At 42.3% G+C, this 25,683-nt stretch overlaps 9 protein-coding genes across 9 annotated transcripts; all 9 read right to left on the bottom strand.

Annotated features, from left to right (window-relative positions):
• Positions 1-1,213: 1,213 nt before the first annotated feature.
• Positions 1,214-1,606, bottom strand: LOC308164674 (kelch-like protein 7; the record flags this gene model as incomplete). The annotated part of the gene is made up of 1 exon (XM_080550747.1): positions 1,214-1,606. One exon carries the CDS (start codon positions 1,604-1,606, stop codon positions 1,214-1,216), a length of 393 nt encoding a protein of 130 aa, XP_080406873.1.
• Positions 1,607-3,641: 2,035 nt separating this feature from the next.
• LOC308164673 (kelch-like protein 7) lies at positions 3,642-4,034 on the bottom strand (the record flags this gene model as incomplete). Its single annotated transcript, XM_080550746.1, has 1 exon — positions 3,642-4,034. One exon carries the CDS (start codon positions 4,032-4,034, stop codon positions 3,642-3,644), a length of 393 nt encoding a protein of 130 aa, XP_080406872.1.
• A 2,162-nt stretch (positions 4,035-6,196) lies between these two features.
• LOC308164672 (kelch-like protein 7) lies at positions 6,197-6,589 on the bottom strand (the record flags this gene model as incomplete). Its single annotated transcript, XM_080550745.1, has 1 exon — positions 6,197-6,589. The coding sequence occupies one exon, from the start codon at positions 6,587-6,589 to the stop codon at positions 6,197-6,199; it is 393 nt and encodes a 130-aa protein (XP_080406871.1).
• A 2,188-nt stretch (positions 6,590-8,777) lies between these two features.
• On the bottom strand, positions 8,778-9,170 carry LOC308164670 (kelch-like protein 7; the record flags this gene model as incomplete). The annotated part of the gene is made up of 1 exon (XM_080550744.1): positions 8,778-9,170. One exon carries the CDS (start codon positions 9,168-9,170, stop codon positions 8,778-8,780), a length of 393 nt encoding a protein of 130 aa, XP_080406870.1.
• Positions 9,171-11,065: 1,895 nt separating this feature from the next.
• Positions 11,066-11,458, bottom strand: LOC308164669 (kelch-like protein 7; the record flags this gene model as incomplete). The annotated part of the gene is made up of 1 exon (XM_080550743.1): positions 11,066-11,458. One exon carries the CDS (start codon positions 11,456-11,458, stop codon positions 11,066-11,068), a length of 393 nt encoding a protein of 130 aa, XP_080406869.1.
• A 1,999-nt stretch (positions 11,459-13,457) lies between these two features.
• LOC308164668 (kelch-like protein 7) lies at positions 13,458-13,850 on the bottom strand (the record flags this gene model as incomplete). Its single annotated transcript, XM_080550742.1, has 1 exon — positions 13,458-13,850. One exon carries the CDS (start codon positions 13,848-13,850, stop codon positions 13,458-13,460), a length of 393 nt encoding a protein of 130 aa, XP_080406868.1.
• Positions 13,851-15,745: 1,895 nt separating this feature from the next.
• Positions 15,746-16,138, bottom strand: LOC308164667 (kelch-like protein 7; the record flags this gene model as incomplete). Its single annotated transcript, XM_080550741.1, has 1 exon — positions 15,746-16,138. The coding sequence occupies one exon, from the start codon at positions 16,136-16,138 to the stop codon at positions 15,746-15,748; it is 393 nt and encodes a 130-aa protein (XP_080406867.1).
• A 1,795-nt stretch (positions 16,139-17,933) lies between these two features.
• Positions 17,934-18,326, bottom strand: LOC308164666 (kelch-like protein 7; the record flags this gene model as incomplete). The annotated part of the gene is made up of 1 exon (XM_080550740.1): positions 17,934-18,326. One exon carries the CDS (start codon positions 18,324-18,326, stop codon positions 17,934-17,936), a length of 393 nt encoding a protein of 130 aa, XP_080406866.1.
• A 1,883-nt stretch (positions 18,327-20,209) lies between these two features.
• Positions 20,210-20,602, bottom strand: LOC308164665 (kelch-like protein 7; the record flags this gene model as incomplete). The annotated part of the gene is made up of 1 exon (XM_080550739.1): positions 20,210-20,602. The coding sequence occupies one exon, from the start codon at positions 20,600-20,602 to the stop codon at positions 20,210-20,212; it is 393 nt and encodes a 130-aa protein (XP_080406865.1).
• Positions 20,603-25,683: the final 5,081 nt, after the last annotated feature.

Here is a 25,683-nt window from a genome sequence, read left to right as displayed (position 1 = left end):
TTGGGGTTAACCTGTGTTTCCTCCTCTGGTCTGCTCTGGTTCCTCACCCGGCTGTCCCGCCGAGAGAACACTGCAGAGCTGACATGTTTGGTACACATCATATTATTATCTACTAATAGGCTATTTACCTTGTTCATAGTTTATGAAGCTCTGAGTGCACATGGTTGTTGTGGTTGTGTTCATAGCAGTTTTGGTTGGGGAGCTGTGAGTGGTTAGGCTTTCCGTCCAAAGACGTGTGGTCAGACCCGCCACTGGTGTTCTGGTGTTCTGAGTGGTCACACGCTATTTATGTCGATTTATGTCTCGTTCTTTTAAAAAAAAGTATTATTATCTTAGGACTGTGTTGATTGTTAGCACGGCTTGCATTTAAATTCGTATGTTCACTCGCGCGACAAACCGCCAAGTGAACTACGGCATCATTACTTGGACACACAACATGTGTTTTAGGCAAATGGCAAGAAAACAATAAATATACTCATATACTCATATACTCCCTCATATACTCCCTCATATACTCCCTCATATACTCCCTCATATACTCCCTCATATACTCCCTCATATACTCACTCATATACTCACTCATATACTCACTTATATACTCACTTATATACTCCCTCATATACTCACTCATATACTCCCTCATATACTCACTCATATACTCACTTATATACTCCCTCATATACTCACTTATATACTCACTTATATACTCCCTTATATACTCCCTCATATACTCACTCATATACTCACTCATATACTCACTCATATACTCACTCATATACTCCCTCATATACTCACTCATATACTCCCTCATAAACTCCCTCATATACTCACTTATATGCACCACTCGGTGTCGTTTCTTCACAAACATCTTCATCCTCACCCGGAGGAGGAGGTGGCTCTGGGGAACAGGTCGCCATCGTCTGAACTTTGTTTGATAATTATCTATTATAGTTACTAGTGATATAACTGTGTGAGATGGAGCTACTCGCAAACACCGAGTCTGTCTGACGCTAAACGGCAGTTGGTGAAAAATTCGAACGAACTCCGGTTCTGTCTCGCGAGATCATGGAAGCGGAAGGTTTTGAAAATTGAAGCGTGAGACTGAATACTGCTACGTCCATAATGATAATAATAATAATAATAATAATAATAATGATTATTTATTTCTTCTTAGATTGTTGTTGGGATGTAGAGGTAAGCTGATGTGGTAGTGCTACAAGCACATCTTCTTGACGGGCTCTATCTGGTACTGGTTGGCTGCGTCCAACAGGGACTGGACGTTACTGCTGTTTACTGAGATCCGTGCTGTGTAGATGAACTCCACCAGCAGCTCAATGATCTCTGGCTCAGCACTCTTCAGCTCCACCTCATGAGAGGTCGACTCCAGCATACTGGTGGTAAACATGAGGCTGAAGAAGTGGCTGGCTGCAGCGAGCACCACTCTGTGAGCAGGGAAATGTCTCCCCTGCACCACCAGAGACACATCACACAGGGTTCCCTGTTTCCTGAGGTTGTTCATGACTCCCATGATGCTGGACAGCTGCCTGTTCTCTTCCTTGGCAGCAAACTTCCTCTCGCTCTTCTCCTGGGCCGGAGGAGTCGCCATGCTACAAACACTAAGCCTGTTAAACTACCAACCTAACCCTCACTCATATACTCACTCATATACTCACTCATATACTCCCTCATATACTCACTCATATACTCCCTCATATACTCCCTCATATACTCCCTCATATACTCCCTCATATACTCCCTCATATACTCCCTCATATACTCCCTCATATACTCCCTCATATACTCCCTCATATACTCACTCATATACTCACTTATATACTCCCTCATATACTCCCTCATATACTCCCTCATATACTCCCTCATATACTCACTCATATATAGGGCTGGGTTAAAAAAATCGATTTCCCGATTCTGAATCGATCTTCATTAAAATGAGCGATTATCGATTCATAAATCCCGAGATCGATCTTTCTTTTTTTTTTGCTTGCAGCTTCAACCCGCAACGAGATCTCGTGGCCAGATCTCGCGCTACAGGAATTTATCATATCTCACGCAACGTGAGGTCTCAACACTAAAATCTAAAAACATGGCGATGGCAGGGACACTCAAGTCACCACCAGGCTTAAAGTCAGATGTCTGGGTGCATTTTGGATTTAAAAAATGTGACGTTAGAGATGAGCTGGACAAAAGCAAAGTCATATGTAAATAAAAAGTACATTCATGTAACTGCTTTGGAGTCAATTCATTGATATGTTTAACAATGCTACATGTTATAGGGTTCCTTGAACCATTTATAGCATTAGTTCGGAGAATCTCTTTCATATTCAAGCAAAAAATGTATATTGTAACTAGATCGAATCAGAATCGAATCGAATCGAATCGTGAATCGAATCGAATTGGGAGCTGTGAATCGGAATCGAATCGTTTTGGGAAATCAGTGGCGATACCCAGCCCTACTCATATACTCCCTCATATACTCACTCATATACTCCCTCATATACTCCCTCATATACTCCCTCATATACTCCCTCATATACTCCCTCATATACTCCCTTATATACTCCCTCATATACTCACTCATATACTCCCTCATATACTCACTTATATACTCCCTCATATACTCCCTTATATACTCCCTCATATACTCCCTTATATACTCCCTCATATACTCACTTATATACTCCCTTATATACTCCCTCATATACTCACTTATATACTCCCTTATATACTCCCTCATATACTCCCTTATATACTCCCTCATATACTCACTCATATACTCACTCATATACTCCCTCATATACTCACTTATATACTCCCTCATATACTCACTTATATACTCCCTCATATACTCCCTTATATACTCCCTCATATACTCCCTCATATACTCCCTCATATACTCACTTATATACTCCCTCATATACTCACTTATATACTCCCTCATATACTCCCTCATATACTCCCTCATATACTCCCTCATATACTCCCTCATATACTCCCTCATATACTCCCTCATATACTCCCTCATATACTCCCTTATATACTCACTCATATACTCACTCATATACTCCCTCATATACTCACTTATATACTCCCTCATATACTCCCTCATATACTCCCTCATATACTCCCTCATATACTCCCTCATATACTCCCTCATATACTCCCTCATATACTCACTTATATACTCCCTCATATACTCCCTCATATACTCACTTATATACTCCCTCATATACTCACTTATATGCACCACTCGGTGTCGTTTCTTCACGAACATCTTCATCCTCACCCGGAGGAGGAGGTGGCTCTGGGGAACAGGTCGCCATCGTCTGAACTTTGTTTGATAATGATCTATTATAGTTACTAGTGATATAACTGTGTGAGATGGAGCTACTCGCAAACACCGAGTCTGTCTGACGCTAAACGGCAGTTGGTGAAAAAATTCGAACGAACTCCGGTTCTGTCTCGCGAGATCATGGAAGCGGAAGGTTTTGAAAATTGAAGCGTGAGACTGAATACTGCTACGTCCATAATGATAATAATAATAATAATAATAATAATAATAATGATTATTTATTTCTTCTTAGATTGTTGTTGGGATGTAGAGGTAAGCTGATGTGGTAGTGCTACAAGCACATCTTCTTGACGGGCTCTATCTGGTACTGGTTGGCTGCGTCCAACAGGGACTGGACGTTACTGCTGTTTACTGAGATCCGTGCTGTGTAGATGAACTCCACCAGCAGCTCAATGATCTCTGGCTCAGCACTCTTCAGCTCCACCTCATGAGAGGTCGACTCCAGCATACTGGTGGTAAACATGAGGCTGAAGAAGTGGCTGGCTGCAGCGAGCACCACTCTGTGAGCAGGGAAATGTCTCCCCTGCACCACCAGAGACACATCACACAGGGTTCCCTGTTTCCTGAGGTTGTTCATGACTCCCATGATGCTGGACAGCTGCCTGTTCTCTTCCTTGGCAGCAAACTTCCTCTCGCTCTTCTCCTGGGCCGGAGGAGTCGCCATGCTACAAACACTAAGCCTGTTAAACTACCAACCTAACCTAACCCCCAGTACCAACTGGGTTTGTTTGGGCTTAGCAGTTAGCTTAGCTATCCAGAGCTCTGGCCCTGACTTACTAAACAAAGGGGTGTCCAGATCGCAACTAATGGCTACTTACTGTAGCCTACAAACAAGCTCGTACAGACTCAACGTTTGTTCTCCCTGTCAATGTAGACACAATGGTCAGCATCATTTTGCACAAACCCATTTTCTGTAAGATGATCATGCAATAACTTGTTCCAGTTACGCCCGGATTGCTTTAAACCATACAATGACTTGTTGAGTTTGCACACTAAGTGTTCTCCTGTTTTTGATTTTTCCTCAAAACCTTTGGGCTGTTCCATATATACCTCACAATCAATCGGTGCATGGAGGTAAGCAGTTTTCACATCCATTTGGTGTAGGATAAGATCCTCCTGTACAGCCACCTGCATCAATGTTCGTACAGAAGTCATATTGGCTGTCGGTGAAAAAGTTTCCTTGTAATCAATTCCTTCCACTTGACCATAGCCTTTTGCTACATATCTGGCTTTAAAAGTCTCAGACCCATCTGGGCTTTCTTTTACTGCATATACCCAACGTCCTCCCACTGCTTTCTTGCCCTTTGGTAGTGTGGTCAGACTGAAAGTCTCATTCTCTGTTAAAGAGTTCATCTCCTCCTTCATTGCATCAGCCCATATTTTTGATTTCTTAGAGCCCACAGCCTCCATGTATGTTTTGGGTACTGTTGTGTTCATGCGCAGGGTTGTGGGGGAGGTGTCACCAGTATCACATTGGCTGGGGCAGGGTGGTCGTGTTCCGGTCAATGTCAGTGGTTGTTATCAGGTTGGGGTTAACCTGTGTTTCCTCCTCTGGTCTGCTCTGGTTCCTCACCCGGCTGTCCCGCCGAGAGAACACTGCAGAGCTGACATGTTTGGTACACATCATATTATTATCTACTAATAGGCTATTTACCTTGTTCATAGTTTATGAAGCTCTGAGTGCACATGGTTGTTGTGGTTGTGTTCATAGCAGTTTTGGTTGGGGAGCTGTGAGTGGTTAGGCTTTCCGTCCAAAGACGTGTGGTCAGACCCGCCACTGGTGTTCTGGTGTTCTGAGTGGTCACACGCTATTTATGTCGATTTATGTCTCGTTCTTTTAAAAAAAAGTATTATTATCTTAGGACTGTGTTGATTGTTAGCACGGCTTGCATTTAAATTCGTATGTTCACTCGCGCGACAAACCGCCAAGTGAACTACGGCATCATTACTTGGACACACAACATGTGTTTTAGGCAAATGGCAAGAAAACAATAAATATACTCATATACTCATATACTCCCTCATATACTCCCTCATATACTCCCTCATATACTCCCTCATATACTCCCTCATATACTCCCTCATATACTCACTCATATACTCACTCATATACTCACTTATATACTCACTTATATACTCCCTCATATACTCACTCATATACTCCCTCATATACTCACTTATATACTCCCTCATATACTCACTCATATACTCACTCATATACTCACTTATATACTCCCTCATATACTCACTTATATACTCACTTATATACTCCCTTATATACTCCCTCATATACTCACTCATATACTCACTTATATACTCCCTCATATACTCCCTCATATACTCCCTCATATACTCCCTCATATACTCACTCATATACTCACTCATATACTCCCTCATATACTCACTTATATACTCCCTCATAAACTCCCTCATATACTCACTTATATGCACCACTCGGTGTCGTTTCTTCACAAACATCTTCATCCTCACCCGGAGGAGGAGGTGGCTCTGGGGAACAGGTCGCCATCGTCTGAACTTTGTTTGATAATTATCTATTATAGTTACTAGTGATATAACTGTGTGAGATGGAGCTACTCGCAAACACCGAGTCTGTCTGACGCTAAACGGCAGTTGGTGAAAAATTCGAACGAACTCCGGTTCTGTCTCGCGAGATCATGGAAGCGGAAGGTTTTGAAAATTGAAGCGTGAGACTGAATACTGCTACGTCCATAATGATAATAATAATAATAATAATAATAATAATAATGATTATTTATTTCTTCTTAGATTGTTGTTGGGATGTAGAGGTAAGCTGATGTGGTAGTGCTACAAGCACATCTTCTTGACGGGCTCTATCTGGTACTGGTTGGCTGCGTCCAACAGGGACTGGACGTTACTGCTGTTTACTGAGATCCGTGCTGTGTAGATGAACTCCACCAGCAGCTCAATGATCTCTGGCTCAGCACTCTTCAGCTCCACCTCATGAGAGGTCGACTCCAGCATACTGGTGGTAAACATGAGGCTGAAGAAGTGGCTGGCTGCAGCGAGCACCACTCTGTGAGCAGGGAAATGTCTCCCCTGCACCACCAGAGACACATCACACAGGGTTCCCTGTTTCCTGAGGTTGTTCATGACTCCCATGATGCTGGACAGCTGCCTGTTCTCTTCCTTGGCAGCAAACTTCCTCTCGCTCTTCTCCTGGGCCGGAGGAGTCGCCATGCTACAAACACTAAGCCTGTTAAACTACCAACCTAACCCTCACTCATATACTCACTCATATACTCACTCATATACTCCCTCATATACTCACTCATATACTCCCTCATATACTCCCTCATATACTCCCTCATATACTCCCTCATATACTCCCTCATATACTCCCTCATATACTCCCTCATATACTCCCTCATATACTCCCTCATATACTCACTCATATACTCACTCATATACTCACTTATATACTCCCTCATATACTCCCTCATATACTCCCTCATATACTCCCTCATATACTCCCTCATATACTCACTCATATATAGGGCTGGGTTAAAAAAATCGATTTCCCGATTCTGAATCGATCTTCATTAAAATGAGCGATTATCGATTCATAAATCCCGAGATCGATCTTTCTTTTTTTTTTGCTTGCAGCTTCAACCCGCAACGAGATCTCGTGGCCAGATCTCGCGCTACAGGAATTTATCATATCTCACGCAACGTGAGGTCTCAACACTAAAATCTAAAAACATGGCGATGGCAGGGACACTCAAGTCACCACCAGGCTTAAAGTCAGATGTCTGGGTGCATTTTGGATTTAAAAAATGTGACGTTAGAGATGAGCTGGACAAAAGCAAAGTCATATGTAAATAAAAAGTACATTCATGTAACTGCTTTGGAGTCAATTCATTGATATGTTTAACAATGCTACATGTTATAGGGTTCCTTGAACCATTTATAGCATTAGTTCGGAGAATCTCTTTCATATTCAAGCAAAAAATGTATATTGTAACTAGATCGAATCAGAATCGAATCGAATCGAATCGTGAATCGAATCGAATTGGGAGCTGTGAATCGGAATCGAATCGTTTTGGGAAATCAGTGGCGATACCCAGCCCTACTCATATACTCCCTCATATACTCACTCATATACTCCCTCATATACTCCCTCATATACTCCCTCATATACTCCCTCATATACTCCCTCATATACTCACTCATATACTCCCTCATATACTCACTTATATACTCCCTCATATACTCCCTCATATACTCACTCATATACTCACTCATATACTCACTCATATACTCCCTCATATACTCACTCATATACTCCCTCATATACTCACTTATATACTCCCTCATATACTCCCTTATATACTCCCTCATATACTCCCTTATATACTCCCTCATATACTCACTTATATACTCCCTTATATACTCCCTCATATACTCACTTATATACTCCCTTATATACTCCCTCATATACTCCCTTATATACTCCCTCATATACTCACTCATATACTCACTCATATACTCCCTCATATACTCACTTATATACTCCCTCATATACTCACTTATATACTCCCTCATATACTCCCTTATATACTCCCTCATATACTCCCTCATATACTCCCTCATATACTCACTTATATACTCCCTCATATACTCACTTATATACTCCCTCATATACTCCCTCATATACTCCCTCATATACTCCCTCATATACTCCCTCATATACTCCCTCATATACTCCCTCATATACTCCCTCATATACTCCCTCATATACTCCCTCATATACTCCCTTATATACTCACTCATATACTCACTCATATACTCCCTCATATACTCACTTATATACTCCCTCATATACTCCCTCATATACTCCCTCATATACTCCCTCATATACTCCCTCATATACTCCCTCATATACTCCCTCATATACTCCCTCATATACTCCCTCATATACTCACTTATATACTCCCTCATATACTCCCTCATATACTCACTTATATACTCCCTCATATACTCACTTATATGCACCACTCGGTGTCGTTTCTTCACGAACATCTTCATCCTCACCCGGAGGAGGAGGTGGCTCTGGGGAACAGGTCGCCATCGTCTGAACTTTGTTTGATAATGATCTATTATAGTTACTAGTGATATAACTGTGTGAGATGGAGCTACTCGCAAACACCGAGTCTGTCTGACGCTAAACGGCAGTTGGTGAAAAAATTCGAACGAACTCCGGTTCTGTCTCGCGAGATCATGGAAGCGGAAGGTTTTGAAAATTGAAGCGTGAGACTGAATACTGCTACGTCCATAATGATAATAATAATAATAATAATAATAATAATGATTATTTATTTCTTCTTAGATTGTTGTTGGGATGTAGAGGTAAGCTGATGTGGTAGTGCTACAAGCACATCTTCTTGACGGGCTCTATCTGGTACTGGTTGGCTGCGTCCAACAGGGACTGGACGTTACTGCTGTTTACTGAGATCCGTGCTGTGTAGATGAACTCCACCAGCAGCTCAATGATCTCTGGCTCAGCACTCTTCAGCTCCACCTCATGAGAGGTCGACTCCAGCATACTGGTGGTAAACATGAGGCTGAAGAAGTGGCTGGCTGCAGCGAGCACCACTCTGTGAGCAGGGAAATGTCTCCCCTGCACCACCAGAGACACATCACACAGGGTTCCCTGTTTCCTGAGGTTGTTCATGACTCCCATGATGCTGGACAGCTGCCTGTTCTCTTCCTTGGCAGCAAACTTCCTCTCGCTCTTCTCCTGGGCCGGAGGAGTCGCCATGCTACAAACACTAAGCCTGTTAAACTACCAACCTAACCTAACCCCCAGTATCAACTGGGTTTGTTTGGGCTTAGCAGTTAGCTTAGCTATCCAGAGCTCTGGCCCTGACTTACTAAACAAAGGGGTGTCCAGATCGCAACTAATGGCTACTTACTGTAGCCTACAAACAAGCTCGTACAGACTCAACGTTTGTTCTCCCTGTCAATGTAGACACAATGGTCAGCATCATTTTGCACAAACCCATTTTCTGTAAGATGATCATGCAATAACTTGTTCCAGTTACGCCCGGATTGCTTTAAACCATACAATGACTTGTTGAGTTTGCACACTAAGTGTTCTCCTGTTTTTGATTTTTCCTCAAAACCTTTGGGCTGTTCCATATATACCTCACAATCAATCGGTGCATGGAGGTAAGCAGTTTTCACATCCATTTGGTGTAGGATAAGATCCTCCTGTACAGCCACCTGCATCAATGTTCGTACAGAAGTCATATTGGCTGTCGGTGAAAAAGTTTCCTTGTAATCAATTCCTTCCACTTGACCATAGCCTTTTGCTACATATCTGGCTTTAAAAGTCTCAGACCCATCTGGGCTTTCTTTTACTGCATATACCCAACGTCCTCCCACTGCTTTCTTGCCCTTTGGTAGTGTGGTCAGACTGAAAGTCTCATTCTCTGTTAAAGAGTTCATCTCCTCCTTCATTGCATCAGCCCATATTTTTGATTTCTTAGAGCCCACAGCCTCCATGTATGTTTTGGGTACTGTTGTGTTCATGCGCAGGGTTGTGGGGGAGGTGTCACCAGTATCACATTGGCTGGGGCAGGGTGGTCGTGTTCCGGTCAATGTCAGTGGTTGTTATCAGGTTGGGGTTAACCTGTGTTTCCTCCTCTGGTCTGCTCTGGTTCCTCACCCGGCTGTCCCGCCGAGAGAACACTGCAGAGCTGACATGTTTGGTACACATCATATTATTATCTACTAATAGGCTATTTACCTTGTTCATAGTTTATGAAGCTCTGAGTGCACATGGTTGTTGTGGTTGTGTTCATAGCAGTTTTGGTTGGGGAGCTGTGAGTGGTTAGGCTTTCCGTCCAAAGACGTGTGGTCAGACCCGCCACTGGTGTTCTGGTGTTCTGAGTGGTCACACGCTATTTATGTCGATTTATGTCTCGTTCTTTTAAAAAAAAGTATTATTATCTTAGGACTGTGTTGATTGTTAGCACGGCTTGCATTTAAATTCGTATGTTCACTCGCGCGACAAACCGCCAAGTGAACTACGGCATCATTACTTGGACACACATGTGTTTTAGGCAAATGGCAAGAAAACAATAAATATACTCATATACTCATATACTCCCTCATATACTCCCTCATATACTCCCTCATATACTCCCTCATATACTCCCTCATATACTCCCTCATATACTCCCTCATATACTCCCTCATATACTCCCTCATATACTCACTTATATACTCCCTCATATACTCCCTCATATACTCCCTCATATACTCACTTATATGCACCACTCGGTGTCGTTTCTTCACAAACATCTTCATCCTCACCCGGAGGAGGAGGTGGCTCTGGGGAACAGGTCGCCATCGTCTGAACTTTGTTTGATAATTATCTATTATAGTTACTAGTGATATAACTGTGTGAGATGGAGCTACTCGCAAACACCGAGTCTGTCTGACGCTAAACGGCAGTTGGTGAAAAATTCGAACGAACTCCGGTTCTGTCTCGCGAGATCATGGAAGCGGAAGGTTTTGAAAATTGAAGCGTGAGACTGAATACTGCTACGTCCATAATGATAATAATAATAATAATAATAATAATAATAATGATTATTTATTTCTTCTTAGATTGTTGTTGGGATGTAGAGGTAAGCTGATGTGGTAGTGCTACAAGCACACCTTCTTGACGGGCTCTATCTGGTACTGGTTGGCTGCGTCCAACAGGGACTGGACGTTACTGCTGTTTACTGAGATCCGTGCTGTGTAGATGAACTCCACCAGCAGCTCAATGATCTCTGGCTCAGCACTCTTCAGCTCCACCTCATGAGAGGTCGACTCCAGCATACTGGTGGTAAACATGAGGCTGAAGAAGTGGCTGGCTGCAGCGAGCACCACTCTGTGAGCAGGGAAATGTCTCCCCTGCACCACCAGAGACACATCACACAGGGTTCCCTGTTTCCTGAGGTTGTTCATGACTCCCATGATGCTGGACAGCTGCCTGTTCTCTTCCTTGGCAGCAAACTTCCTCTCGCTCTTCTCCTGGGCCGGAGGAGTCGCCATGCTACAAACACTAAGCCTGTTAAACTACCAACCTAACCCTCACTCATATACTCACTCATATACTCACTCATATACTCCCTCATATACTCACTCATATACTCCCTCATATACTCCCTCATATACTCCCTCATATACTCCCTCATATACTCCCTCATATACTCCCTCATATACTCACTCATATACTCCCTCATATACTCACTCATATATAGGGCTGGGTTAAAAAAATCGATTTCCCGATTCTGAATCGATCTTCATTAAAATGAGCGATTATCGATTCATAAATCCCGAGATCGATCTTTCTTTTTTTTTTGCTTGCAGCTTCAACCCGCAACGAGATCTCGTGGCCAGATCTCGCGCTACAGGAATTTATCATATCTCACGCAACGTGAGGTCTCAACACTAAAATCTAAAAACATGGCGATGGCAGGGACACTCAAGTCACCACCAGGCTTAAAGTCAGATGTCTGGGTGCATTTTGGATTTAAAAAATGTGACGTTAGAGATGAGCTGGACAAAAGCAAAGTCATATGTAAATAAAAAGTACATTCATGTAACTGCTTTGGAGTCAATTCATTGATATGTTTAACAATGCTACATGTTATAGGGTTCCTTGAACCATTTATAGCATTAGTTCGGAGAATCTCTTTCATATTCAAGCAAAAAATGTATATTGTAACTAGATCGAATCAGAATCGAATCGAATCGAATCGTGAATCGAATCGAATTGGGAGCTGTGAATCGGAATCGAATCGTTTTGGGAAATCAGTGGCGATACCCAGCCCTACTCATATACTCCCTCATATACTCACTCATATACTCCCTCATATACTCCCTCATATACTCCCTCATATACTCCCTCATATACTCCCTTATATACTCCCTCATATACTCACTCATATACTCCCTCATATACTCACTTATATACTCCCTCATATACTCCCTTATATACTCCCTCATATACTCCCTTATATACTCCCTCATATACTCACTTATATACTCCCTTATATACTCCCTCATATACTCACTTATATACTCCCTTATATACTCCCTCATATACTCCCTTATATACTCCCTCATATACTCACTCATATACTCCCTCATATACTCACTCATATACTCCCTCATATACTCACTTATATACTCCCTCATATACTCCCTTATATACTCCCTCATATACTCACTTATATACTCCCTTATATACTCACTCATATACTCACTTATATACTCCCTTATATACTCCCTCATATACTCCCTCATATACTCCCTCATATACTCCCTCATATACTCCCTCATATACTCCCTCATATACTCCCTCATATACTCCCTCATATACTCACTTATATACTCCCTCATATACTCACTTATATACTCCCTCATATACTCCCTCATATACTCCCTCATATACTCCCTCATATACTCCCTCATATACTCCCTCATATACTCCCTCATATACTCCCTCATATACTCCCTTATATACTCACTCATATACTCACTCATATACTCCCTCATATACTCCCTCATATACTCCCTCATATACTCCCTCATATACTCACTTATATACTCCCTCATATACTCCCTCATATACTCACTTATATACTCCCTCATATACTCACTTATATGCACCACTCGGTGTCGTTTCTTCACGAACATCTTCATCCTCACCCGGAGGAGGAGGTGGCTCTGGGGAACAGGTCGCCATCGTCTGAACTTTGTTTGATAATGATCTATTATAGTTACTAGTGATATAACTGTGTGAGATGGAGCTACTCGCAAACACCGAGTCTGTCTGACGCTAAACGGCAGTTGGTGAAAAAATTCGAACGAACTCCGGTTCTGTCTCGCGAGATCATGGAAGCGGAAGGTTTTGAAAATTGAAGCGTGAGACTGAATACTGCTACGTCCATAATGATAATAATAATAATAATAATAATAATAATAATGATTATTTATTTCTTCTTAGATTGTTGTTGGGATGTAGAGGTAAGCTGATGTGGTAGTGCTACAAGCACATCTTCTTGACGGGCTCTATCTGGTACTGGTTGGCTGCGTCCAACAGGGACTGGACGTTACTGCTGTTTACTGAGATCCGTGCTGTGTAGATGAACTCCACCAGCAGCTCAATGATCTCTGGCTCAGCACTCTTCAGCTCCACCTCATGAGAGGTCGACTCCAGCATACTGGTGGTAAACATGAGGCTGAAGAAGTGGCTGGCTGCAGCGAGCACCACTCTGTGAGCAGGGAAATGTCTCCCCTGCACCACCAGAGACACATCACACAGGGTTCCCTGTTTCCTGAGGTTGTTCATGACTCCCATGATGCTGGACAGCTGCCTGTTCTCTTCCTTGGCAGCAAACTTCCTCTCGCTCTTCTCCTGGGCCGGAGGAGTCGCCATGCTACAAACACTAAGCCTGTTAAACTACCAACCTAACCTAACCCCCAGTACCAACTGGGTTTGTTTGGGCTTAGCAGTTAGCTTAGCTATCCAGAGCTCTGGCCCTGACTTACTAAACAAAGGGGTGTCCAGATCGCAACTAATGGCTACTTACTGTAGCCTACAAACAAGCTCGTACAGACTCAACGTTTGTTCTCCCTGTCAATGTAGACACAATGGTCAGCATCATTTTGCACAAACCCATTTTCTGTAAGATGATCATGCAATAACTTGTTCCAGTTACGCCCGGATTGCTTTAAACCATACAATGACTTGTTGAGTTTGCACACTAAGTGTTCTCCTGTTTTTGATTTTTCCTCAAAACCTTTGGGCTGTTCCATATATACCTCACAATCAATCGGTGCATGGAGGTAAGCAGTTTTCACATCCATTTGGTGTAGGATAAGATCCTCCTGTACAGCCACCTGCATCAATGTTCGTACAGAAGTCATATTGGCTGTCGGTGAAAAAGTTTCCTTGTAATCAATTCCTTCCACTTGACCATAGCCTTTTGCTACATATCTGGCTTTAAAAGTCTCAGACCCATCTGGGCTTTCTTTTACTGCATATACCCAACGTCCTCCCACTGCTTTCTTGCCCTTTGGTAGTGTGGTCAGACTGAAAGTCTCATTCTCTGTTAAAGAGTTCATCTCCTCCTTCATTGCATCAGCCCATATTTTTGATTTCTTAGAGCCCACAGCCTCCATGTATGTTTTGGGTACTGTTGTGTTCATGCGCAGGGTTGTGGGGGAGGTGTCACCAGTATCACATTGGCTGGGGCAGGGTGGTCGTGTTCCGGTCAATGTCAGTGGTTGTTATCAGGTTGGGGTTAACCTGTGTTTCCTCCTCTGGTCTGCTCTGGTTCCTCACCCGGCTGTCCCGCCGAGAGAACACTGCAGAGCTGACATGTTTGGTACACATCATATTATTATCTACTAATAGGCTATTTACCTTGTTCATAGTTTATGAAGCTCTGAGTGCACATGGTTGTTGTGGTTGTGTTCATAGCAGTTTTGGTTGGGGAGCTGTGAGTGGTTAGGCTTTCCGTCCAAAGACGTGTGGTCAGACCCGCCACTGGTGTTCTGGTGTTCTGAGTGGTCACACGCTATTTATGTCGATTTATGTCTCGTTCTTTTAAAAAAAAGTATTATTATCTTAGGACTGTGTTGATTGTTAGCACGGCTTGCATTTAAATTCGTATGTTCACTCGCGCGACAAACCGCCAAGTGAACTACGGCATCATTACTTGGACACACATGTGTTTTAGGCAAATGGCAAGAAAACAATAAATATACTCATATACTCATATACTCCCTCATATACTCCCTCATATACTCCCTCATATACTCCCTCATATACTCCCTCATATACTCCCTCATATACTCCCTCATATACTCCCTCATATACTCCCTCATATACTCACTTATATACTCCCTCATATACTCCCTCATATACTCCCTCATATACTCACTTATATGCACCACTCGGTGTCGTTTCTTCACAAACATCTTCATCCTCACCCGGAGGAGGAGGTGGCTCTGGGGAACAGGTCGCCATCGTCTGAACTTTGTTTGATAATTATCTATTATAGTTACTAGTGATATAACTGTGTGAGATGGAGCTACTCGCAAACACCGAGTCTGTCTGACGCTAAACGGCAGTTGGTGAAAAATTCGAACGAACTCCGGTTCTGTCTCGCGAGATCATGGAAGCGGAAGGTTTTGAAAATTGAAGCGTGAGACTGAATACTGCTACGTCCATAATGATAATAATAATAATAATAATAATAATAATAATGATTATTTATTTCTTCTTAGATTGTTGTTGGGATGTAGAGGTAAGCTGATGTGGTAGTGCTACAAGCACACCTTCTTGACGGGCTCTATCTGGTACTGGTTGGCTGCGTCCAACAGGGACTGGACGTTACTGCTGTTTACTGAGATCCGTGCTGTGTAGATGAACTCCACCAGCAGCTCAATGATCTCTGGCTCAGCACTCTTCAGCTCCACCTCATGAGAGGTCGACTCCAGCATACTGGTGGTAAACATGAGGCTGAAGAAGTGGCTGGCTGCAGCGAGCACCACTCTGTGAGCAGGGAAATGTCTCCCCTGCACCACCAGAGACACATCACACAGGGTTCCCTGTTTCCTGAGGTTGTTCATGACTCCCATGATGCTGGACAGCTGCCTGTTCTCTTCCTTGGCAGCAAACTTCCTCTCGCTCTTCTCCTGGGCCGGAGGAGTCGCCATGCTACAAACACTAAGCCTGTTAAACTACCAACCTAACCCTCACTCATATACTCACTCATATACTCACTCATATACTCCCTCATATACTCACTCATATACTCCCTCATATACTCCCTCATATACTCCCTCATATACTCACTCATATACTCCCTCATATACTCCCTCATATACTCCCTCATATACTCCCTCATATACTCCCTCATATACTCCCTCATATACTCACTCATATACTCACTTATATACTCCCTCATATACTCCCTCATATACTCCCTCATATACTCCCTCATATACTCCCTCATATACTCACTCATATATAGGGCTGGGTTAAAAAAATCGATTTCCCGATTCTGAATCGATCTTCATTAAAATGAGCGATTATCGATTCATAAATCCCGAGATCGATCTTTCTTTTTTTTTTGCTTGCAGCTTCAACCCGCAACGAGATCTCGTGGCCAGATCTCGCGCTACAGGAATTTATCATATCTCACGCAACGTGAGGTCTCAACACTAAAATCTAAAAACATGGCGATGGCAGGGACACTCAAGTCACCACCAGGCTTAAAGTCAGATGTCTGGGTGCATTTTGGATTTAAAAAATGTGACGTTAGAGATGAGCTGGACAAAAGCAAAGTCATATGTAAATAAAAAGTACATTCATGTAACTGCTTTGGAGTCAATTCATTGATATGTTTAACAATGCTACATGTTATAGGGTTCCTTGAACCATTTATAGCATTAGTTCGGAGAATCTCTTTCATATTCAAGCAAAAAATGTATATTGTAACTAGATCGAATCAGAATCGAATCGAATCGAATCGTGAATCGAATCGAATTGGGAGCTGTGAATCGGAATCGAATCGTTTTGGGAAATCAGTGGCGATACCCAGCCCTACTCATATACTCCCTCTTATACTCACTCATATACTCCCTCATATACTCCCTCATATACTCCCTCATATACTCCCTCATATACTCCCTTATATACTCCCTCATATACTCACTCATATACTCCCTCATATACTCACTTATATACTCCCTCATATACTCCCTTATATACTCCCTCATATACTCCCTTATATACTCCCTCATATACTCACTTATATACTCCCTTATATACTCCCTCATATACTCACTTATATACTCCCTTATATACTCCCTCATATACTCCCTTATATACTCCCTCATATACTCACTCATATACTCCCTTATATACTCACTCATATACTCCCTCATATACTCCCTTATATACTCCCTCATATACTCACTCATATACTCACTTATATACTCCCTCATATACTCACTCATATACTCCCTCATATACTCCCTCATATACTCCCTCATATACTCACTTATATACTCCCTCATATACTCCCTCATATACTCACTTATATACTCCCTCATATACTCACTTATATGCACCACTCGGTGTCGTTTCTTCACGAACATCTTCATCCTCACCCGGAGGAGGAGGTGGCTCTGGGGAACAGGTCGCCATCGTCTGAACTTTGTTTGATAATGATCTATTATAGTTACTAGTGATATAACTGTGTGAGATGGAGCTACTCGCAAACACCGAGTCTGTCTGACGCTAAACGGCAGTTGGTGAAAAAATTCGAACGAACTCCGGTTCTGTCTCGCGAGATCATGGAAGCGGAAGGTTTTGAAAATTGAAGCGTGAGACTGAATACTGCTACGTCCATAATGATAATAATAATAATAATAATAATAATAATAATGATTATTTATTTCTTCTTAGATTGTTGTTGGGATGTAGAGGTAAGCTGATGTGGTAGTGCTACAAGCACATCTTCTTGACGGGCTCTATCTGGTACTGGTTGGCTGCGTCCAACAGGGACTGGACGTTACTGCTGTTTACTGAGATCCGTGCTGTGTAGATGAACTCCACCAGCAGCTCAATGATCTCTGGCTCAGCACTCTTCAGCTCCACCTCATGAGAGGTCGACTCCAGCATACTGGTGGTAAACATGAGGCTGAAGAAGTGGCTGGCTGCAGCGAGCACCACTCTGTGAGCAGGGAAATGTCTCCCCTGCACCACCAGAGACACATCACACAGGGTTCCCTGTTTCCTGAGGTTGTTCATGACTCCCATGATGCTGGACAGCTGCCTGTTCTCTTCCTTGGCAGCAAACTTCCTCTCGCTCTTCTCCTGGGCCGGAGGAGTCGCCATGCTACAAACACTAAGCCTGTTAAACTACCAACCTAACCTAACCCCCAGTACCAACTGGGTTTGTTTGGGCTTAGCAGTTAGCTTAGCTATCCAGAGCTCTGGCCCTGACTTACTAAACAAAGGGGTGTCCAGATCGCAACTAATGGCTACTTACTGTAGCCTACAAACAAGCTCGTACAGACTCAACGTTTGTTCTCCCTGTCAATGTAGACACAATGGTCAGCATCATTTTGCACAAACCCATTTTCTGTAAGATGATCATGCAATAACTTGTTCCAGTTACGCCCGGATTGCTTTAAACCATACAATGACTTGTTGAGTTTGCACACTAAGTGTTCTCCTGTTTTTGATTTTTCCTCAAAACCTTTGGGCTGTTCCATATATACCTCACAATCAATCGGTGCATGGAGGTAAGCAGTTTTCACATCCATTTGGTGTAGGATAAGATCCTCCTGTACAGCCACCTGCATCAATGTTCGTACAGAAGTCATATTGGCTGTCGGTGAAAAAGTTTCCTTGTAATCAATTCCTTCCACTTGACCATAGCCTTTTGCTACATATCTGGCTTTAAAAGTCTCAGACCCATCTGGGCTTTCTTTTACTGCATATACCCAACGTCCTCCCACTGCTTTCTTGCCCTTTGGTAGTGTGGTCAGACTGAAAGTCTCATTCTCTGTTAAAGAGTTCATCTCCTCCTTCATTGCATCAGCCCATATTTTTGATTTCTTAGAGCCCACAGCCTCCATGTATGTTTTGGGTACTGTTGTGTTCATGCGCAGGGTTGTGGGGGAGGTGTCACCAGTATCACATTGGCTGGGGCAGGGTGGTCGTGTTCCGGTCAATGTCAGTGGTTGTTATCAGGTTGGGGTTAACCTGTGTTTCCTCCTCTGGTCTGCTCTGGTTCCTCACCCGGCTGTCCCGCCGAGAGAACACTGCAGAGCTGACATGTTTGGTACACATCATATTATTATCTACTAATAGGCTATTTACCTTGTTCATAGTTTATGAAGCTCTGAGTGCACATGGTTGTTGTGGTTGTGTTCATAGCAGTTTTGGTTGGGGAGCTGTGAGTGGTTAGGCTTTCCGTCCAAAGACGTGTGGTCAGACCCGCCACTGGTGTTCTGGTGTTCTGAGTGGTCACACGCTATTTATGTCGATTTATGTCTCGTTCTTTTAAAAAAAAGTATTATTATCTTAGGACTGTGTTGATTGTTAGCACGGCTTGCATTTAAATTCGTATGTTCACTCGCGCGACAAACCGCCAAGTGAACTACGGCATCATTACTTGGACACACATGTGTTTTAGGCAAATGGCAAGAAAACAATAAATATACTCATATACTCATATACTCCCTCATATACTCCCTCATATACTCCCTCATATACTCCCTCATATACTCCCTCATATACTCCCTCATATACTCCCTCATATACTCCCTCATATACTCACTTATATACTCCCTCATATACTCCCTCATATACTCCCTCATATACTCACTTATATGCACCACTCGGTGTCGTTTCTTCACAAACATCTTCATCCTCACCCGGAGGAGGAGGTGGCTCTGGGGAACAGGTCGCCATCGTCTGAACTTTGTTTGATAATTATCTATTATAGTTACTAGTGATATAACTGTGTGAGATGGAGCTACTCGCAAACACCGAGTCTGTCTGACGCTAAACGGCAGTTGGTGAAAAATTCGAACGAACTCCGGTTCTGTCTCGCGAGATCATGGAAGCGGAAGGTTTTGAAAATTGAAGCGTGAGACTGAATACTGCTACGTCCATAATGATAATAATAATAATAATAATAATAATAATAATGATTATTTATTTCTTCTTAGATTGTTGTTGGGATGTAGAGGTAAGCTGATGTGGTAGTGCTACAAGCACACCTTCTTGACGGGCTCTATCTGGTACTGGTTGGCTGCGTCCAACAGGGACTGGACGTTACTGCTGTTTACTGAGATCCGTGCTGTGTAGATGAACTCCACCAGCAGCTCAATGATCTCTGGCTCAGCACTCTTCAGCTCCACCTCATGAGAGGTCGACTCCAGCATACTGGTGGTAAACATGAGGCTGAAGAAGTGGCTGGCTGCAGCGAGCACCACTCTGTGAGCAGGGAAATGTCTCCCCTGCACCACCAGAGACACATCACACAGGGTTCCCTGTTTCCTGAGGTTGTTCATGACTCCCATGATGCTGGACAGCTGCCTGTTCTCTTCCTTGGCAGCAAACTTCCTCTCGCTCTTCTCCTGGGCCGGAGGAGTCGCCATGCTACAAACACTAAGCCTGTTAAACTACCAACCTAACCTAACCCCCAGTACCAACTGGGTTTGTTTGGGCTTAGCAGTTAGCTTAGCTATCCAGAGCTCTGGCCCTGACTTACTAAACAAAGGGGTGTCCAGATCGCAACTAATGGCTACTTACTGTAGCCTACAAACAAGCTCGTACAGACTCAACGTTTGTTCTCCCTGTCAATGTAGACACAATGGTCAGCATCATTTTGCACAAACCCATTTTCTGTAAGATGATCATGCAATAACTTGTTCCAGTTACGCCCGGATTGCTTTAAACCATACAATGACTTGTTGAGTTTGCACACTAAGTGTTCTCCTGTTTTTGATTTTTCCTCAAAACCTTTGGGCTGTTCCATGTATACCTCACAATCAATTGGTGCATGGAGGTAAGCAGTTTTCACATCCATTTGGTGTAGGATAAGATCCTCCTGTACAGCCACCTGCATCAATGTTCGTACAGAAGTCATATTGGCTGTCGGTGAAAAAGTTTCCTTGTAATCAATTCCTTCCACTTGACCATAGCCTTTTGCTACATATCTGGCTTTAAAAGTCTCAGACCCATCTGGGCTTTCTTTTACTGCATATACCCAACGTCCTCCCACTGCTTTCTTGCCCTTTGGTAGTGTGGTCAGACTGAAAGTCTCGGACAAAATACTGCATAACAATACACACTTTTAAAGGGCATATTATTTGGTCAACATGGAAAATATGATTGAGAATTTGAAAATATTAGTTAGTTTGGTTGGTTGGATGGATGGATAGAATGTTGAATGTCCTCTCCTGATATCTAACCATTGGATTATTTTCTAGCCTTCAATCGTGCTATGATAGTTTGCTATCTTTAACTGATTTTAACTGATTTTGACCCACAAAAACTTGAATATTTCATAAACCATTCACCAAAACCTTCCACAAAGCAATAGCAACAAACTATGCAAACAAAACCAAAACTAAACCGGTCACATGTCGAAGTGTCCTCGGGCAAGACACTGAACCCCAAATTGCTCCCAATGAGCGGGCCATTGGTGTGTGATTGGGTGAATGAGAGGCTATTGTAAAGCGCTTTGGAATAAGGCACTTAATAAATCAGTCCATTTACAATAGTGTTGCTTGCTACAGCAAGCACACCAAATAAACAAACCCAACCTCCTCTTGGCAGAATCTATCTCTTCTATACCCCAAACAGAAAGAGAAACCTAGTTCGTTCAGTAAAGCTTTTTGTTCAATTAATACTACAAACTTTTCATTCTCTGTTAAAGAGTTCATCTCCTCCTTCATTGCATCAGCCCATATTTTTGATTTCTTAGAGCCCACAGCCTCCATGTATGTTTTGGGTACTGTTGTGTTCATGCGCAGGGTTGTGGGGGAGGTGTCACCAGTATCACATTGGCTGGGGCAGGGTGGTCGTGTTCCGGTCAATGTCAGTGGTTGTTATCAGGTTGGGGTTAACCTGTGTTTCCTCCTCTGGTCTGCTCTGGTTCCTCACCCGGCTGTCCCGCCGAGAGAACACCGCAGAGCTGACATGTTTGGTACACATCATATTATTATCTACTAATAGGCTATTTACCTTGTTCATAGTTTATGAAGCTCTGAGTGCACATGGTTGTTGTGGTTGTGTTCATAGCAGTTTTGGTTGGGGAGCTGTGAGTGGTTAGGCTTTCCGTCCAAAGACGTGTGGTCAGACCCGCCACTGGTGTTCTGGTGTTCTGAGTGGTCACAGCACGGATAGTGGTGTTGGCTCTGACACTGGCCATGGTCGTGGGGCTGTGTGGTGTTGTGGTCACAGTCCAGAGAACGGTTGCAGTCGAGGCTGGTACACACACACACACACACACACACATCCTGGCACTCTAGTGAGACTCCCAAACCTGCCCCTACATCAATAGCTACCCACTCCTCCAGCTCAGAGTTACTACTACCCTGCATTTTTATTACTTTTCATTTAGATCTTCTGTGCCAGTGTCCCTCCTGGCTGATGGTGAAATAATCTACATTTTCACTTTCATCATTACACTCAGCCTTACACTGATACTCTTTTAAATATTCTGGGGCGTTCCTTAATCTAGTGGGATAGCGCTGTGCACTCTCTCCCTGTTCTCTTTGGGTACTATCTGTCTGGGTCTGACTAGCCTCAACAGTCACCTCACTATAGGACTGTAGACCCACATTAGGCTCTCCCCGACTCTGATTTACAATTTTTGTCTCTGCTGGTGTTGTGGGAATAATTTCTACATAACTGTCAACATCTATGTTATGATTGAGATTGAGATTGTTTATTTGAGGTAAGCCCCTTGAGAAGAATCTTCTCATTTTCGAGGGGGTCCTCACATGACGATACAAACATAATCGCAACACATAACAAATAACAATACAAAGCACCTACACACACACTCACACACACAGCCCGTCATCACTCCACAACCCACCACTACAACCCAACCGCAATATATACAAGCAACAGTCAGATACATACATAATATAATTATCCGAAGACATCAGCAAGTAATCGAAATTGGCAACAACAGAAAGCACATTTAAGGAAAATACAGATACGAACAACCTGAAAACTAGCCGGTCCAAACCCCCCACATAATTAATAGCATAAGCAGGGCTTTTTTAAATAGGAAAGTAAAGATGATTTAAAGGATTGAAAGGATGTGATGGACCTTAAAGGGGAAGGGAGATTGTTCCAGTCACTAGGGGCCTTGTAGGCAAATGAATTACGACCTAATTTTTTTCGGTATCTGGGAACACAGAAAAAGAGGTTTTGATGTTGTCTGAGTGGATAGGGAGAACTACGGGGGACCAAGTAAACTTTTAAATACATGGGATATTTAAAGTAAATACATTTATAAATAAATTGTAACCAATGGGCTTGCCTTCTGTCTTCAAGTGAAAACCAGTTGAGTGAATCATACATTAGACAGTGGTGTGTAAAATAATGACATCTGAGAACAAAACGACAGAGGGAGTTGAACAAGACATTTAGGGGACGAAGACAGGTCTCAGAGGTACCCTGGTACACAATATCAGCATAATCAATAATTGGTAAAATAAGCTGAGAAACTAATCTTTTCCTGATTTCAAAAGTAAAGCAATCAATAGAACGATATAAAGAACCAAGGCAACCATAGGCTTTTTTAACAAGATTATCAATGTGTGGCTTGAAACAGAGTTCAGGGTCAACCCAGAGACCAAGATATTTAAATAATTTAGCATTTTCTAGGGGTGAACCATCATCATAAACAATATTTAAATCTAAGAGGTGGGGACGCCGATAATGTGCACCAAACACCATACAACAGGATTTGTTCATATTCAGAACAAGGTTATTATTAAAGAACCAGTTCTGAACAGATGCAAAATCTGATTGCAAGGAGCTTTGAATTTGTGTTAGATCTCTGTGAGAAGTATAGATAACCGTATCGTCTGCATAAAGATGAATATCAGAGTTAGAACAAGACTTAGGGAGATCATTAATAAATATAGAAAAGAGGAGTGGTCCCAGAGTAGAACCCTGAGGAATACCCTTGTCCACAATTAAGTAATCGGACTGAGAACCCTGTAAAGAAACATATTGACGGCGATTATGCAAATATGCATTAAACCAAAAAAGAGCCTTCTGAGAAAAACCAATGGAGTACAACTTATCAAGAAGAAGATAATGATCAATCAAATCAAAAGCTTTAGATAGATCGATGAAGATGGCACCAGTCAGTTGGTCTTTGTCACAGGATGAGAAAACATCACTAGTAAACTTGAGGAGAGCAGAAGTAGTTGAGAAGTTGGGTCTAAACCCAGATTGAAATGGTGAAAGAATATCAAATAAATTAAGGTAGTGAGACAGTTGATTGTAAATCAGTTTCTCAAAAACTTTTGCAGTGAAACAAATAATTGAAATTGGGCGATAATTATTCATGTCAGTTACATTTCCGTTCTTGAAAATAGGGGTAACACGGGCACATTTCCACATTGAGGGAATTGAGCAGGTAGAAATTGACAAATTAAATAAATCTGCAAGAGGATACATTAACACATGTGCTGCTAGTTTAACAAATGTATCTTCAATACCGTCTGGACCAGCACCACCACCTTTGAAATCAAAGATTGCATTATAAACATCCATAGGCATGATTTTATTAAAGGAGAAAGTAGTAGTAGGCCTATGTGTTGTGGGGTTTGAGGAAACTGCAAGATCCGAGTATTTAGTATTTATAACATCACCGATAGAAGTAAAATGTTGGTTAAAGGCCTGTGAAATATGTAGGGGGTCAGAAATTATATCATCGTTAATTTTTATTTGAGCTATGAGGCCTTTGTTAGTTTTATTGAGAGCTCGGTTCAACTGTTTCCAAAATTGTCGAGGGTTGTTAAAGTCTTGAGAAAGACTATCACGGAAGTAACTGGATTTTGCGTTACGCGTTTTAGTTTTGCAAGAGTTCCTCAAACCTTTATACATATCCCAGTCAGCAGGATCATTTGACAAACGATGTTTGGCCCAGGCTTTATCTCTCTGTTTAAAAAGATTGAATAGTTCAGTACTGATCTAGGGTAGATGCCTGCCTTTAACCCTAAATGTCTTTAGAGGTGCATGTTTATCAATAACTATTTTAAATTCTAAACATAAGAAACTCCATGCATCCTCCGGAAAGGGTATCAATTGGAATCTATCCCAGTTAATTGCAGTTATATCGTTAATAAATGAATCAACATTCATTTTTTTATATTGCCTCAAATTAATATATTTAGGTGGGGAGGAAGGTATTCTAATTTTCCAAACACAAAATATAACACAGTGATCACTAAAACAATCAGACAAAACACCAGATGCGGTTATTCTCTCAGGATTGGTGACCAGAATCCAATCTATTAAAGATGAGGATCCATGGTGATGGTCCACACGAGTTGGCTCACTGATCAACTGAGATAAATTAACACTGGAGAATAATGTTCTCTCATCAATAGAAGACTTATCAAGCCAATTAATATTAAAGTCGCCCAGAATGATCAGTTCATTATGCTTCTTTAAGGAGTTTATTGTAGATAGGATGCAGTTA

Source organism: Nansenia antarctica (genome assembly GCF_963989245.1).
Source record: "Nansenia antarctica genome assembly, contig: SUPER_8_unloc_1, whole genome shotgun sequence".
Taxonomy (NCBI): domain Eukaryota; kingdom Metazoa; phylum Chordata; class Actinopteri; order Argentiniformes; family Microstomatidae; genus Nansenia; species Nansenia antarctica.
The sequence above is the reverse complement of the archived record's forward strand: the minus strand, read 5'-3'. Positions and strand labels throughout refer to the sequence as shown.